The sequence below is a fragment of the Pygocentrus nattereri genome, chromosome 22 (assembly GCF_015220715.1).
Source record: "Pygocentrus nattereri isolate fPygNat1 chromosome 22, fPygNat1.pri, whole genome shotgun sequence".
NCBI lineage: Eukaryota > Metazoa > Chordata > Actinopteri > Characiformes > Serrasalmidae > Pygocentrus > Pygocentrus nattereri.
This window is the reverse complement of record NC_051232.1, coordinates 33,740,789-33,759,053: the sequence shown is the minus strand read 5'-3', so window position 1 is coordinate 33,759,053 and position 18,265 is coordinate 33,740,789. Positions and strand designations below refer to the sequence as shown.

Sequence of the window (18,265 nt, the reverse complement as noted above, 5' to 3'; positions counted from 1 at the left end):
CCGTGACGGCAGTAGAAGAGCCACGTGTTGCAGATCCCGATGTGTTAGAAATATAAAGCCAATTACCCCTCACTACAGACTTTCCCCCAAAAGACTGCGTCCACAGACCAGTGCATGCTAAAAACTGAGGTGCCGCACAGGGGCTGAATATTTATGAAACGGCTAAAGATTTTCATGCTACTCAGAATTTGTCACAAAACATACAGAAATGTTGCTTCACTTCTTTTAGGCCTTCCTAAAAAGAAAGAAATAGGCACAAAGGGCTGAATACTTTCAGGTGCAACTGCATGTCGAGAGTGCATGAGCAATGCAAAGCCAAGCTTACGTGTGCACCTCCGGCTGCTCCACGAACCGCTCCACACTGTAAGACAGAGAACATGACCATGACCATCACACTGTATGCAACAACCAGCATATCGGTACAACAACATGTCGCTGCTGTCAGAACAAAACCTCGTACCTCCAAAATTGTAACTTTACAGGAGAATCAAAAAACATACTTTACTTTTAATGCAAGTCAATGGAACCAGACGTGGAAATTCTTCATGATATTTCTACGCAATGTAAAGGGCCACAGGTATTTTCAAACTACATCAAAAACTGAAAAATATACAATATACTCGTATAACACTAAGACCAGCGTGCAGGTCAGCTGGGCTGCACATCATCATTTCTTTATTATTGTGACGTTGGCCTGTGCAGTAATGATATTGCTCTAAGACGAAACTGTCAACATCTTTTGAGAGACTCGCTTTCAGCTCCTCAAAGAACCTGCAGACACGCCTCCAAAGCTCAGAGAAGCAGGTTGATTTTCTGAATCAAACCCATTCAGTGGTGCTGAGGTCTGGACTCTGGGGCGGTCAGCCCATCGTCCAGCTTCTTTGTTTGGTGTGTCCGTCTCCTTTTCTCAGTGAGGTTCTTCTTGATCAGCTACACGTCCTTTCAGACCCACAGCGCTGAGTGGTCTTCTCACAGTGGAAGGATGGACAGAAACACCTGTGGATGTTTTCAGATCTGAAGCAGCTCGATCTTCTCCTCTCTCTCAGAGATCAAAGCTTTCAGTGCTGTTTATCTGATGGGGGCGGTTTTGGGGTCGACCAGCTCTTCCAGGTGGTTGTTAGGGGTCACATTCGCCTTTAATCATTTTCTAAACTCCAGCTGAGTTTAGCTGAGGTGAGTTTGCGCAGTTGCTTATATGAATATTAGTGTTTGATGGGGAACAGAATGCCAGCGAGATCTGTGGGAGCAGCTTTTGTTGCAGCTACAACTCGGGGGCTGTAAGACTGGAAGGATTACCTCATATTTAATCTCCTCAGAAATATCATTTAAAAATGAAAACTGTGTACTTAATAGCCGTTTTGACCAGCAAAATGTAGCAATATGATTGCAATAGGACATACTGGAATACGGTACCGTGTTTACAATCTTTAGAATGCACATGATGAAAGACTCGCATACTCACACTACAGACGGGTAAACGGCTGCTGTCACCACACCAGCTCTGAGCTCAGCAGCAATTGTAAGCGAAAGTAAGCTTGCCTAAGCTTCAGGGTGAAATGGTCAACTTGCACACATCTAGAAGCTTTGACATTAGCTGTTTAAAGCCACACACACACATTCTCTCACACTCACAGCTACATTCCTGCCCTAAGCAGTGCGTGGTGGTCCTCCCCCTCCTGTGAATGGGTAGTGACCGGCAGGTAAACCCCACTCTGGGAGGCCTGGACCTGAGCTCTGATCAGCATTCCCACAGCTATGAAATATTCATAAGCGCCATTTTGCACACGAAGAGCAGAGATGGGAGCAGAGATGGGAGCAGAGATGGGAGCAGAGATGGGAGCAGAGATGGGAGCAGAGATGGGAGCAGAGATGGGAGCAGAGATGGGAGCAGAGATGGGAGCAGAGATGGGAGCAGCTCACCTCTCCTTGAGAATAAACAGAGCGCCTAGCTGAACCAGCACTGTGGAGGCAAACACTGCCAGCACCTCGAACCGCTCGAAACTGAGGAAAGAGCACAAAGGAGAAACAAACACATAAATATATACAGAAGTACACGCCCTTTACATTGGCTTAACGGTTCATAACGGAGGAACCAACAGAAATGATCGCAAAATTCTGAGGAATATTAACATGTTACATTACTGTACATTTGACAAGTGAATGTAGGTGGTACTTATTGTAATCTAAAAGGGCAAAAAGAGGTATTTAACCACACACACACACAGTATGGTGCAAAAGCCTTAGGGGGAGAATATATATATATATACACACACACACACACACACACACACACACACACACAATAAGTCTGCTTTGATTTATAATCACAATCACTGTACTATTACCACCACATATATACATGTATTGTCGGAAGAAAAACTCATATATCTCTAAAATAGTAACTTTACAGGAGAAGGGAAAACCTACTTTACTTTTAATGGAAGTCAATGGAACCGGACGTCTTTCCAAGCAATTTTGGGCCGTTTATTTTGGTCCATTCATCACGAAATTTACAAACAATGTACAGACCAAAAGGCATTTTCAAAATATACTAAAAACTGAAAAACGTCAAAAATGGAGATGTGAGGTTTTCTTCCAACAGCAGTGATATACACATACAGACATACACACAGATATATACACACACAGATATATACACACACAGATATATACACACACAGATATATACACACACAGATATATACACACACAGATATGTAGTCCTAATTGAAAGTTTCCTCACAGGCAGGTATTCAAGATTCATCCACCCAAATAACATTTCCAGTCATGAACAGTCCAACACTTGTGTCTCTTCACTCACTGTAACCAGGCAACTTGGTGAGCAGAATGAGATGTGATAAGAATTTCCTGTATGCTGGGATTTTTGCCACCGCTGGTCAACCTGTGTGACCGTACACTTCGATACACCTTCAGCTGCTTTCTTCACAATGTGGCCTTTGGCCGCCCAAATGCAGTCACTCCTTTTTGCCGATCATTAACATCTGATCTGCGACCCGTTTTCCACACATCGAAAGAGACTCGCTGCACTGTACCACCTTTTCTCAATCTATGAATCCTGTCGCACACCCCGCAGGTATTCGTAGCCTGATCATCCTCGTGCAACGTCATCTGCAGGAGTCATAAGTTACTATGACCTTAAACACACAAGGTGACCGATTTTTTTTTGTCTGAGGAGCTTAAACATTCAGCACTGTGTGAAAGTTTTAGGCATCTAAGCAATTTTTAAAACAAGTGACCTCAGTGAGTTTATCACAATATACATTAGAATAAATTCATATTCATAATTCAGATAAACAGAAAAACTATAAACAGTAACAAGAATTTCTCGGGTCCATATTTTTCCTGGACACCTTCACAGCCGCCACAGAGACTCGTTAATATCATCAATGACATCATGAGCTCAATTTACTGAGCACTGATTGGTCAAACCAGGAGCTGCTTTATAACTACATATAATACTGGGCTTCCTCGAGGAGGAGAGGCTTGGAGATGGGTCAACACACACACTGACGTCCAGAACATCACTTTTTAAATTACATTTATATATACATACATATACATATACATACATATATATATATATACACACACACACACACACACACACACACACACACACACACACACATATATATATATATATATATATATATATATATAGAGAGAGAGAGAGAGAGAGAGAGCTGTTGTCAGAACAAAACCTCATATCTCCATTTTTGACATTTTCCAGTTTTTGACAGAATATGAAAATATATGTTGCCCTTTACACTGTGTGTAAATTTCATGTTGAATGGACTAAAAGAAACGACCCAAAACGACTTGGAAAGACGTCTGGTTCCATTCACTTACATTAAAAGTAAAGTAGGTTTTAACCTTCTACCGTAAAGTTACCATTTTGGAGCTACAAGGTTTCCTCCCGAAAACAGCAATACATATCATCATTATCAATTAAAATTCTATATATTTTGTTTATTCAAATATTAACACTTCTCAGCAAATAAACACAAACTACACAAATAAATAGATTTAGAAAACGTGACTGTATAAACATACATCACACACACTGAAGAACGGCGCATTACACGCCAACTGCAAACAACACTGGGCTGCAACACGGGAAGGTTTAAAACCACCACTTGCTGTACTCATGTTATTTGTTTTTATAGTAAAAGAACAGTTTTTCAAGTCAAATAAACGCTTACTGTCCAGATGCACGGCTTTTTTAACGTTTTGCACCGTTTTGAAATCTAAATGATGAAATTATATTAAATTACATGGACTAGAAACGCATGTAAATCTGGTCACAATCCCATCTTCGTACCCCTGAGGGGACTGACTAGATTCGTGTTTAATCCAATGGCCGCTAACAACCGTTCTTCCTTTAAATGCTTCTAAAACCAAAGCCTATCCCATCACACTGCTGCATCTAACCTACCCTCAGCCTTCCTACAACCAACACGTCGCACCAGGCAGCTAAAATGGAAACACTGTTCCGGGCTACTGGGCAGCGCGCGTCAGTTCAGCCCTCCTGCTCGGAGACCCAATCGATGACAAAATGGGGCCACAGCTGGTGGTCCTGCCCCGTTTACTGAAGTGCCCTGTTCCTGTTTGGCCACTCGGCAGCCGTTCCTGGTATATATTAAAAAAAAAACGGTTTGCTGCACCAGGCAGTTAAAATGGTTTGTTTGGACAACAGAGTGACGTTGGGTAGTCGGGCTGGCGCGCTGAGCAGTCTGCAGGGTCAGTGTGTGTTTACCAGCAGAGAGCCCCCTGCGGCGGTTCCAGGACCAAACAAAAGCTTAGGAGCACTCGCGCCTGAGCTGGCACGCTGGATTCGAGCACCAGGGAGGGAGTGGCGTTGAATCAGTGTCATCTGGCTCGTAAGCGTAAACTGCTGGCTAAGCATCTTTTTTTCCCCCCTCTTCCGTTTGGGGCCTTGAGGGTTTGACCTGGTGCTCAATGCAGACACATACAACACAAAACACATATTACATATGAGCGAAGGCGAAAAACGCCGCTACGCCCCGTCTGAGAAGAGATAAGCTGCTGTGTGTGAAGAAGAACGAGGCTTGGCTGACCCACTGAGCACATTAAGGCCAAGCGAAGCTGAAAAGCAGCTTTCTATGCAATCAGCACACTGCGACACCCTTAGGTCAGAAGAGGCAGCTGAACAGAGAGCAGCGCATTGTCCCATACAAAGCTACGCCATCAACAAAGACCTCAGTGTACGTCAACAAAGCCGCCCTGCTGAGCCTGACAGGGTCAACACATAACCGCATATACATACATACTCAGACCTGTATCACTGACACCACTCGGCTGCAGCACGACGATTTTAGGCTCATACGCCAGAGGGAGAGTGGACAAGAGCATCCAATGCATCATATACACAGAACAGCATGGGGGGGGCAAACAAATGCCCAGCTTAACAGTGGACACCTGCTTTTTTTTCCCCCTGCCAGAACCATGAAATAATAAATATAAATATCTGTGTTTAACAATGTATTTTTTTTGTCTTGTTTATTTTCAAATATTTACCATCCTGCATCTTGTTTCTTACCCAGTAGCTCCCAAATGAAGCTTAAGCTCAAATAAACAAACATTCCTAAGTGCCGCCTTGAGCCTCTGACAGTTGTAGCACCAAGATCAATGTTTCGATCAATGCCGTGTTGACCGCTATAAACCTTTCCCTGTGACGCGCCGCGCATGCGCAGAACGTTCTTCCACCTTCCGATAGGGAATGTAATCGGATTCAGGCGTTTACACAGATATTATTCTTCTATTTAACGGATAATTTAGACCCACCTCGTTCAATCGGATAGAAATTGTATTCCGATTGGCCTCAATCGGATTAGTCTATTCCGACTGAGGTGTTTACATGGACCTATTGTATTCCGATTGAGCTATTAGTCGGATTATTAACGGATTACCATGCTGCATGTAAACGTGGCTACTATTTGTGTTCACAGGCAATTTTTGCCAATCCGACTGAACACATTCCCGGGTCAAATTTGCACATTTTAAGGCACCGTTTTAATAAACTAGTAAGTTAGGACGGCGTGGGAACTACTCTGTGCCACCTGCCGCTGCTCGGTAATGAGCGAATGTACCAAAGGTGATGTAAAAGCAAATGATGTCACCGTTCTGCACTGCAACTTACCCAAAAGAAAAGAGCTGGCTTGGTTTCTTCATCGTCACCCAGGAGCTCATCAGGCAGGTGATCAAACTGCAATGGACACATTAAGGGCACAAACGTTTAGCACAAGCACTGCGGACAGAACTTTAAACAGAAGCGACGAATCAGGTTCAAGACTAAAGACAAGGCCAAACAGGCTGTAGTTACCTGAAGAGATCAAAGATGGTGAGGTAAGTGTAAGCTGTTAAAGCTGGAACAGAACAAGAGAAACAGATTATTAAAGGATAAACTTCACGTGGAAAAAACACAAGAATGATTTCATGTAGTACAGGCCAAAACACGGTCCCTCAGCAAACCGGCAAAGACCTGATATGAAAGGGAATAGATTACGGGGGAGGGGGGGTGCAAGAAATCTGGCTTCAGACATCACATATGGGGGCCAAACTGAGGTGATGTAATCCTAGAGCTGCCAGCATCGGCTTTTGGGTGATGACTCAGCCCCAAAAAGGACAGAGCAGACACCCTACTCCACCGAGCCAGGAGGTTTGTTGGTCAGAACACTGAGGCGTATTAGGGGTGGGACAAAATATTGATTTGGCGATATATCGTATCGCTTTCTTCTGCGCTACATTTTCGATACACTGGTGCCAAATACTGATTCATGTATTGAAACGTGCGTGCTCTGTAAACGCTTTTAACGGACTCCCCCTCCAATTCGAGTTACCAGATTTACTACTACGTGACTCCACACGGTGGCGCTACTGCGCCAATCAAATGAATAGGGGAAACCTGTGTTGAAGAAAAGGCTCATGGGGATAAACGGTGGGAACAGGGGGAAACAAATCACTAATAAATGCATAATCTCTGCTGTTTTCCTACTCGGGTGTATTTTATTCAGTTACAGATATCGTGATGCATCGTGGAGGCCTATCCTGCAATATATCGAGTATCACAGAACGGCAGTATTGCGATATCATTACTGTGATCTCTTATCAGGAGATACCCTGTGATTCAAACCCCTAATGGAAAGCATGATCTTAATACTGAATGGAAAACCGTGTTAAAAGCAGTAGAAATGAAAAAAAAAACCACGCAGCCCCTCAGTCTCGTCCAAAGGTCTGCCGTTTTCCGTCTTTCGGTGAAACCGGGGTCAGTAATCGAAACTAGGCGGAATGACGGATCCGATCAGAGTAAAGCGGGAGAGGACGGGCGAGGGGCTTATGCTCGTGCTTATGCTTATGCACCCCCACACTCAAATGACTGGACTTTTCCTCTGAAGTTAGTTCCAATTTTTGGGGGCTTATTTTGTCAGGAGGCTGGTGAGGCAGGTTCTCCTCCAGAGCCAAAGCAATCCGTGCGCTGTGTATAACTGGGGGCTCTGATGAAACGACATCAACACAAAAATCCCGAAAACTGAACCAAATCTTGACGTCCGTGTTGGAAATCGTCTGAAACGTGGAAGCTGTCCTTGCCGGTTGAAGCCGAAACCAAACAGTTTCCAGCCACAGCCCTTCCAGCTACTTTCCCCTTATGCGAGGAGGAGGTCTAAGACATCAAACGGTAATAGAGACGCAGCCAAATCCCAGCGGAGAAGAACCAAATCCTTGTAGCATATTGTGAGCAGATTAAGGTCACTTGTGTATGTTTACAGACCTGATCAATGGAGATAAAAGGAGGAGGCGCAGCGGTGGTAAACGAAGCCGGGCCCTGGAGCTGAATATTTAATAAACGTCTGCAGGCCGGAGCACCAAAACACGTCTAATCAGCCGTGCTCTCCGCCCTCGCGGCCCTCTCCCTTCCATCCCAGCGGGACCGGAGCTCCATTAAAAGGCATTAAGTGCTGCCTGGTTATTCAAAGCATAAGCATAAAGTTAAGGAGCCCTAGACCCGGCCGTTAGCAGCGGTGGCCCAGGGCGGGTATCGGTTTCAGCCTCCTCTCTCCGTCTGAGGACGGAGTGGTCTCACAAACCGCACGTCGGGCAGCAGGCCGGGTACTTTCGGTAAGAGAGGATTTGCAAACTACAGCACTCGGCTGTCATTGAGTTCTGCAACACGGTATCGAGCGGGGGCCGGCTCAGGTGTCTGTCGACGCGGCATATTAAAATAACAATAGATCGGCCCATATGTAAACCAAAAGCCTTATTGACTGACTACACGGCAACACCTGGCCAAGGAAACGGGAGAATGTGGAAGGAAGCCGGTGGTAGCGGGGTGGAAGGGGACCGGCCAGGCCCTGCTGACGAGCTGCTTGGGGGGTAAACTGAGACTCGGCCGCGCAGATGCTGCTGCTGCGGTTAGAGCAAACGCTAAGGGCCGAACGAAGGGAGGGACGGCACAGCGCAGCGCGGTCGGGGGTAAAAGAGCAAAACACCAACGGCAAAAACTGACAAATCTGTCAAAGAAACAATTTAATGGGTGAAAATTATTTCCTTCCGACTCGTCTTGATTTTCAAGCATCATTAAAACTCCTGACAGAAGACAGACATTAATATCGATATTATAACATATCACCGTTTCCATTTTCAGAGCACAAAACATTTAAGTCGATATTTTATATGAACTAAACATAAAATACAGTTTAAGCAAAACTCAAAATGTACTTTTTCTTATAAGTGCAAACCATTTAATACATCCACTACAGGGTAAACAAACTTGGTAAACGGAATATAATTATTTTTTTAGCCAACTTTAGAGCAAGATTTATATTTATTTTCTGAGCCTGGGAATAAAATAATTTTAAAAACCTACGCATCATTTTTGTTGTGAACATTTCTTTACTTATTCAATTTTCTGAATAAGCGCAAAACTGCACTCTTTCAAGGTCTTTGCACAAATTCTGTGGCTTTTTTATTAATTTAACACAACCTAAATAAATCATTTCAATGAATTTTTCAGTCAATGTAAAGTTTTTTTTTATTATTTTTACCCAGTTTTCTCTCCAGATTAGTCGTCTCCAGTTCCACCCACTAGTTAGGACTCCCCCAATCACACGATGCTATCAGTGCTAGGAGGGTGAAGGGAATAGAGGCCTCCTCTGAGTCCTGTGAAGTGCCGCTGCAACTTCTCGACCGTCGCTGGACTGAGCCGAACCCGCTCGGAACCGCCAGTTACACCAGCTAACAGACGCCACCACCGCCTTGAGTGATGGGGGGAAAGGGGACCATCCGACCCACCCAGAGAGCGAGACCAGTTGCGCTCTCTTGGTCTCCCGGCCACAGTTACCACACAAAGAATTTTTTTAGGCAGATAACATTTTTTTTGTAAGTGCAAATAAAAGCAAATTCCAATGGAAATGAACAAACATACACGCCTTTATATCCATTTTGTCAAAAAAGGCCAATAAATCTAGCAAATACGCCGACAGCGCCTGAGGGCTTTAAGATAAGCAGATGAATTCAGCCTCTTTACTGCTGACCAGAATCTTCGAAACGAGAAATATCTGGGACATGCCTACCTAAAAATCAGAAATTCTGAATCATATGGTTATACACTCTCAACATCAGTAAGCGATGGAGTCCGTAACAGCAGTAATCACTGCTAAATGACCGCTAACACTTGATAAATGAGGGCCAAGACTCCCCTGAAGTGGAAGGAGCGTAAGACGCTGGTTTAAAACTATAATTAATAGGTTTGTGTAATGCGAAGGCACAGATGGAGGAGGGAACACTAGACTTTAAGTAGGTTGTCAGTAATGAATAGAAGAGAGCAGACAAGTCTCATAGGAGCTCATATCAATGTCCTGTGGCCTCAAGAGCTCAGTTCCTCAAGACTACAGCCACTCAATTACACGACTCTGAGGGTGCTTTGCATACACAGTACTGTGTAACACTGAGTCTACATTATATGGAGTAAGTGGGCCTCCTAACAACCACCTGGAAGACTTGGTAGACACCAAAACTGTCAGATAAACAGCACTTTGATCTCTGAGAGAGAGGAGAAGATCGAGCTGCTTCAGATCTGAAAACATCCACAGGTGTTTCTGTCCATCCTTCCACTGTGAGAAGATCAGCGCTGTGGGTCTGAAAGGACGTGTAGCTGATCAAGAAGAACCTCACTGAGAAAAGGAGACGGACGCATCAAACAGAGAAGCTGGACGGCGGACTGACCGCCCCAGAGTCCAGACCTCAGCACCACTGAATGGGTTTGATTACTTCAGAAAATCAACCAGCTTCTCAGACTGAACTTTGGAGGCGTGTCTGCAGATTTACTCGAGGAACTGAAAGAGAGACTCCTGAAACAAATGGAAGGTATAATGAAGGTAAAGAATGGACGCACTAAATAGTGAAACGACAAAGACTGAAGTGATTTAAGCCCAAGGGTTTAACTCCACATCTTGCCCAGCTTTACCCTCTGACCACAGCAAAACCACGGGGTCTCGTGGCTCATTGCTTTAATACGCCGACGTCATTGTCTCTACAACAGACTGCACAAAGCCACAGGCAGCCCAAGTAGTTTGTTTGTAGCTGCCGTGTACTGGAAGGCTGTGTACGTACGGGAAGCCTCGAGGCTCTTTAATCATAACGCAAAAGGCGAAGCGTATCGGGGCCGCTTTTGTTTTTAAAGCAAACAAAATCAGTCAAACCACAAACCGAACCGTATAGAGACCACCACGGGAGGCGGTCAGAGTTCAGTGGTCTCTGTTTAGAGGGGTCCGACTTCTTTTGACGCAAACGCATAAGCATAGAAAGCTACGAGCCAGTGGTCTGAGACCACTTGAAACACTCGAAGGGTCTGAGCATGAAAACTGAAAAATAAATGAAAGCCGAAACCTTTTGTATCAGTACAAACAGGCGCCAACGCAATACCAAAACAATCCAGATGGGGCGTATTCTGGGGCAGACAATATGACAATGATTTACGGTTAACGAGATCAACAGAACACTACACGGCATGTTTCGCTACACAGAGAACATAATTAGTCCTGTTGAACTGGAATATTTAATAATCTTTGCATTCATAGTTTTTGACAGGAGGTTTTAGATGTGGCACTGCTAGCACATACAGTATCGTGTATCGCTTAAATTTCGGTAACATGGTCAGTATTTTCATGTCAGATATGGAGAGAGATACAACGCATTACAAGAGACGGCACACTAAGCCCTGCTTTGCTCAGGCTGATTATTCAAGCTAGACCGCCGTACGTCACTGTCCTGAGGGATTCCACACCACGACACAGAGGAAGGCCGAGGGACTCTTATGAAACCATCTCCATCTCTGTTTACTAAGAGTTGGCTTATACCTCAAATAACAAAAAGAATCGCTCACATATTTCAGAGCTGGCTGGAATTATTAGTTCTTCCTTCTTGGTCCAAAAGCAGCTAGAAACAAACTGTCTAACTTGCCTCTTAAACTTAACTTCTCAGCTGCATCAAGCTCATCTGTTAAAACCTGGGTGTCGTGATAGACGCTGATCTGTCCTTCGACACACATAACTAATATCACTAGAACAGCCTTCCTGCACCTCCGCAATAGTGCTAAATTAATTACGGGGGCAGTCGTGGGCTGGAGGTTAGGGAACCAGGCCTTGTGACCGGAAGGTTGCCAGTTCGATCCCCAGAGCCGACAGCGCTTGCCCGAGGTGTCCTTGAGCAAGACACCTAACCCCCAACTGCTCCCCGGGTGCTGTGGATAGGGCTGCCCACCGCTCCGGGCAAGTGTGCTCACTGCCCCCTAGTGTGTGTGTGCGCTCACTAGTGTATGTGGTGTTTCACTTCACAGATGGCTTAAACGCGGAGGTGAAATTTCCCCATCGTGGGACTAATAAGGGTCACTCAATCTTAATCTTAAATGCATGATCTCTACAGGAAGCAGAAAAGCTAGTTCATGCATTTATTACTTCAAGGCTGGACACTGTAATGTCCTGCTGTCTGGACGTCCCAGCAAAAGCCTCAACAAGCTTCAGCTGGTCCAGAACGCTGCAGCCAGAGTCTCACAGGAACCAGAAAGTTCGACCACATCAGCCCAGTTTTATCAGCCCTGCACTGGTTACCAGTTAAATTTCACATTGATTATAAAATCCTATTACTGACCTATAAAGCTCTAAATGGACTCGCCCCTCAGTACCTGAGTGACCTTCTCTCCCACTATGAACCATCAGGCCTACTTAGATCACAAGGTGCTGCTCACTACTGGTACCTAGAACTAATAAAGCTCCATCAGGGGGCGGAGCTTCTCATACAAAGCCCCCCAGCTCTGGAATAATCTTCCTGTTAATGTTCGGGACTCAGACTCAGCCTCAGTCTTTAAGTCTAGGCTAAAAACTCACTTGTACAGTGGAGCCTTTGGTGATTAGTCTCCCTGTCAGATCCGGACCTGCTGGAGTCTCTGCTGCTCTGTTATACTGTAATCTGTGGTCAGTCACTCTTTACAGTACTAACTCTGTTTTCTTCTTTTCTTTGCCGAGTTGATCAGCTGCCCATCCTGTGCGTCTGATGCTGTTGGCCCTTCTGCCCTGATCGGGTGCCGCTGCTGACCAGCCATTGGCTTGACCACCGCTTGACCACCGCTGCTGCTGCATCATCATAAGCTGATCTAAATCAGCCGCTGCTTTCTTTTCTTCCCCACTTTGCTCTATAAAACTTCAGAGGAACGATGTTTCCTCTCCGGTGTTGACCAGAGGAGGACGGGTTCCCCTTCTGAGTCTTGGTTCCTCTCAAGGTTTCTTCCTCTTTTAGGGAGTTTTCCTTGCCACTGTTGCCGCTGGCGACGCTCCTGGGGGCTCGGACCCCAGGAATTTTGTTTCTTTCTTTCTGTAATACTGGTCGTTCTGCTTCGTGACACCACCTGCTGTAAAAAGCACCGTATAAATAAACTTTGCCTTCTTGCTAGTCTGTTATAGCGACACTGGACTCTGTTTAGATACGTTGAAAACAAAGAAATTACAGCCAGCTTAGCAGAATTTATCAGAGCATTACTCCAGGCATCCACGTCACCTCGCCTCAGGGCCCAACAAACAAAAGAGATGTGAATTTTATTAATTGTAATAAAAGTTTTATTGGATTTTTCACTTATCCTAATTTATTTCTAATCTGATTTTTAATTTAACAAATTTCTCTTTAAAATCCATTGTTTTAATCACGTTTTACCTCTTTAAATGACTATTTTCCCGTCTGTAAAGAACTTTGAATGACAGCAGTGCATGAAGCGGCTCTACAAGTAAACCTGCCTTGTCTTTTAATAATCAGATCAGAAAAATACGTGGAAGTATCATATCTCGTATCATAGCGAGTACCACTTGGTTCTGGTGAGGGTCGCACTAAAACCTCAAGAGCCTCAGCCTACTTGCACTGTGGGCACACTCCTAGACAGAGTTTACACTAAAATGAACCAAAACTACAACCGCGACGACGATTATTAGGACTGTAATTACAACTCGCTGCACCTTCGTGTCTAGACACATGACTCAAATACCACACGAGTGGTAAGTCACTCAGAAAAGCTGTATTTGAAGGAAACAGCCGGTTGGTATAGCGTATGGGGTAAAACTTGTTCCTGCTAAACTGTGGACTGGGGTTCAATCCCCTTCCTGGGCAAACCCCATACACTACACCTATAAAAGTCCATGGGCTAGACTCCCAACACTACTTTAACCTACGTATGTAAAATTATATACTGTTAGCTGCTCTGAATAAGAGCGTCTGTCAAATGTCCTAAATGTAATGGAATTCAATCACAGATTATACAAGATCAACATGCAGTTCATTATTAGCTGGGCTGGATATTTTGAGCTACAGTGACGAACCCACATCTGGCGAATTACAACAATTAGGCCCGATCCCATTTCCCCCCCTCGCCCCTACCACTGAGCCCCTAGCCCTCTGTTTGGCACGTTCACTTCTAGGGGTAGGGTGTCCCAAGTTTTGTAATAGAGAGGTGGGGTGAAGTGTTAGAGCTACATGACCCTCCAAACGGAGGCTCAAGATGGAGCACAACAGACCAAAGAAACCCACAAACATGAGAACTTCCTCAATTAAAAAATTACGATAAACATTGTTTTATCTTAGTTTAATGAGGTTTCAGTGTATTATGGTGTATTGTTTTTCTTCGTAACAAACATAAAACACAAACGCTAGAAGTATGCTGATGTCTCGGTAGCTAGCTAGCCAACTTTGCCATTCCACCTTAAATAGTCTGGCGGTTCTGAAGCACCAGAATGTCAATGCTGCACCATTTAAGGTGGAACGGGAAAATTCGAAGAGGAATCTCTGACTTCAGCTTCGTATTATCAATGAATTAATGGTGGGCGTTAATAAATAATTGGCCCCCTCCCATTGCGTAGGGCAAGATTTCAACCACTACCCCTTATGACTTGGTCCCAAGGCACAAGGTGACACTCAAAAACAAAGGGTAGGGGTAAAAAGAAGAACTGGGATTGGGCCTTAGACAACTATTCTTTGGGAACAAGAAGCTGGACGCTCTTTCGGGAAGCCCAATTCCCTTTCCAAGACTGTAAAATGCTGGAAAGTCCAGCTCTAATAAATTATTGCGCCAACATCTCTAACGAGCCACCTTTTACATGTACTACACTTTGCTGATTATACATATAATATGCTCAGCTAATCTACTCAGGACAGCAACCTCTGCCCAACCCGCACTCTCATACACTACATCTGTCTTACACGGTCTTGTCCTGTCTATCTGTCGCGCAGAACTTATTGTATGGTCAAGTTTTGCAACGTTACTGTATTGTTAGCCGTTTCTTCACTTGTCTAGCGCTGTGCGAGTCTAGGACTGTGTGGTCCAGTAAACAGAGGACCATACTTCAGTGAGGTGGTGAGGAACACCGAGTCGTTCCACTGTATGCTTGACGACCTTTATCTTGATGTAACTGAATAAAAGGGCAAAGATAAAAAAAAAAAACCACTGGCTTTTCTTCAAATAAAGAAGTTCACGCAAAGGAAAACCTACAACTCCAGAAACCTTCAGAGACGTCGAACACACACATCAATAAGAAGGATGGCATAAAGAACACACAGGGTACTAAAGTGCCTTCAAACCAGGCACTTGACCTCCTTTCGCTTGGCTTCCCTTGATGCTGAGCACATGCCATCTTTAGGCCAGTGCCTTTTGGGGAAAGGAATGGCTTTCTACTAAAAAACAAAGCGAGTAAATACACAAGCAGATGTCCCAGGGGACTTCAGCCGATTCACTCACATACAGCCAGGCATACTTTATATGCACTCGCATGCGATGCAAAGAAGTGAAAAGTCAATCACTTCTGCTTTAAAATAACCTGACAAACTAAAGCCCTATTGGAGCTGGATTAGTTTCAATAACATGGTTATTAGTAATATTTGGTAATATTAGTAATAATGTAGTTTTCACAAGTCTGCTAAGCAACAACTGCAGAGAGAATTACCTTCCAACGCCAATTCTCTCCACAATTGTTCTAAGAATGAAATATCTTGAAAGCTCCTCTCACAAGGCAGTGGATTTTCTATCTTGTTAGGCTGCATTTGGTAAGTTGAATGAACCCACTTAGTACCCCAATACTAATCTACATGGCCTGATCCTGGCTTTTTTGAGATAATTTGGGGAAATTACAAAGAAGCTTTACCCCTTATGAATCAGCCAGTCAAATCATGCACTTACTACAATACTGGACCCCCTCTGCTAAAACCAATCCAGCTCCAATAGGGTTTACAGGTAAACTGCAGGTAAAAGCGTCTGGGAGTCCAAGCGAGCGCAGTTGGCATCGCTCTCTCTCTTGGTGGGCGGATAACTCCTCAGCGCGATGCTCGTCAGCGCAGGCGTCTGTTAGCTGATATAACAGAATCGGTGAACCGGTTAAGGTTCTCCTCGGAGTGCATTTAGCCACCCAACGATGCTGCTTTAGTGGCAATTCGAAAAGATGCGGTAGCTCTGACTCTGAGGAACCCTGTGCTGGCTTTTGCCCTTGTAGCTCTGGTGGTATCGTGTGACTGAGAAAGACCCAACCAGTGGGTGGAATTCTATTCAGACTTGGGACACTTTCACATGTGGCACTGGAATCCAAGATGTTTCCCAGTTATGGGGACATTTCAAGTTTAAGTGACACTTTTTAATCCTACAAACGGGGAAATTTCACCTCTGCATTTAACCCACCCGTGGAAACATCATATACACACTAGGGGGCCATGGCACACTTGCCCAGAGCGGCAGGCGGCCCTATCCACAGTGCCTGGGGAGCAATTGGGGGTCATGGCGCAGGGGATCGAACCAGCGACCTTCCGGTCACAGGGCCAGTTCCCTAACCTCCAGCCCACAACTGCCCCAAAATCTGTACTGCAGGTGAGGCCTTTGTTTTGTAGTTGAATGTCTATTAACGCCAAGTTACGAAGACATTTTAAGGTCTCTGAACGTGTGTTTTGTGGTTGTTTAGCCTAATGGTTAAGTCACTTGTGGCAGGTTTGGTCCCAGCTCAGAGATGCCGTCTTGTAACAGTTTGCGCTGTAACTAAGATGTCTCACTGGCACTGCATGTATAAGATAAACAGATCCGTCATTGCCGCACTAACAATGTGTTTATTGTGGAAAGTCATACTGCGATAGTGATAAAAACACGATTTATCGAGAAGCCTGACTTTAAAGTTCACACCGGGCCAAAGTATAACTTGCATTTGTTCCTATAGAACTAGTGCTAACAGCTTCTTAAACACTGAACCTGAAAGACTTATTAGGGCTTGAAGAATGCCATAAAAGTTAACCGCTCGTCTGCAAACATCCAGAAGAGGGAGCTTTCCTAGCTTTCCTCATCAGGACACAATGAAACCTGACATAACCTGCTTTCATATTCTTACATATTACAGTAAATATTAACCAAACAGAAACTTTTTTTAAGTCTAAATTTTAAAAGATATTGTTGGTTTTTTGTTCGAACCACCCAATAAATAACAATGGCAAAGATGTTTTTCGTCTTCCATCAATGCCAGTAAAGCTTAAAAAATAAATAAATAAATAAATAAAAATTTCACTTTGTGACACCAATACCGGACAATACGTTGCTGAGTATTAATCAATACAGACTCCTCTGGTTATTTTTTAGAGGATGACGCAAAGCCTCAAATCAGCCAACTGTACCACGGAGCCCAAGCCACAAATAAATAAACAAACAAATAAATAAATAAATAAAAAGCTGCAGAGAAAAAGTCACTAACAGTAGCTTTAAATAGTGTAACTGAATGGAACAACACTGATCATCATTTGTGCGGTAGGCAGAGAAAAGTGGAAAAATGACACGGACAGAAAATCTGCATCAATCCCGTGCTTTCAAGGACCTCCAGCGTGCAGTCACTTTCGTCTGGGCGGGTGTGCCACATCGATCCGGCTAAAAGAAGTGTTGACAAAAGAAGAATGCACATATCGAATTAAAGTGCGTACATTTTCAACAGCTTGTAACCTAATACTGTCTTCCGATGCAGAATTCGAGCTGAGCGCGCTGACTAAAGCAAGCAGCGTCCTGTAGACTCATCTGTTTTACATTTTGGTCTCCGAAGTGCCTTGAGGATCGCTTACACGCTCACACAGAACCCAACAGACGCACACAGGCCAACGTGAGGGGGCATCCCATAGCTAAGAACATACCTCCCCATTCAGGGGGGGATTAAAAAAAAAAAAAAAGAAAGGAAAGGAAAGAAACAATACGGAGGCTAAGTGGGCTTCATACAGAGTCGCTGAATTGGAAACCTTTGAGAGGGAAGTTTGCTAATGATCATTGTGCACATCCAGACGACCTTCAGTTGATCTTTACGGTTGAGTGGCAGGTCAAGTGCCTGTCCCCCAAACCACATGAAGTTACACACACTATAATGAAGCAGTTCAGCCTCCATATATGCATGCATGCGAGTAGGAAAGTTGCCCGTGTTGGGCCTATCCAGCTGGAAGGGACAGCACTGCGGTGCCAGCATGCACTATGGTTTCTGCTGCGGTCAGCTGGGGCTAGCTCTGGGCCTGTATTGACCATTCTTAATATCCCAATGTTCTCCAAATAACACAGCATCGAAGTGCTGGATGATGATTAGGAACCCAATAAAAAAGAGGCACCTTCTGTTCAATTTCATGGCCGAGTCCAATTCTGGAAATTTTGTTTCTCTTTAATTCGCACACATGAACACTTAGTGTCTGAATCACG

General features: G+C 44.4%; 1 protein-coding gene across 1 annotated transcript in view; it reads right to left on the bottom strand.

Moving 5' to 3' along the window:
• The window catches only part of slc30a6 (solute carrier family 30 member 6), a 48,397-nt gene that overhangs the window by 17,146 nt on the left and 12,986 nt on the right, over nt 1–18,265 (bottom strand). The window contains exons 5-8 of the mRNA XM_017724694.2: nt 6,365–6,407; nt 6,182–6,247; nt 1,921–2,001; nt 326–361 (exon numbers count right to left, since the gene is read on the bottom strand). Of these exons, the coding sequence (XP_017580183.1) occupies nt 326–361; nt 1,921–2,001; nt 6,182–6,247; nt 6,365–6,407 (226 nt within the window). The remainder of the gene's footprint in view (nt 1–325; nt 362–1,920; nt 2,002–6,181; nt 6,248–6,364; nt 6,408–18,265) is intronic.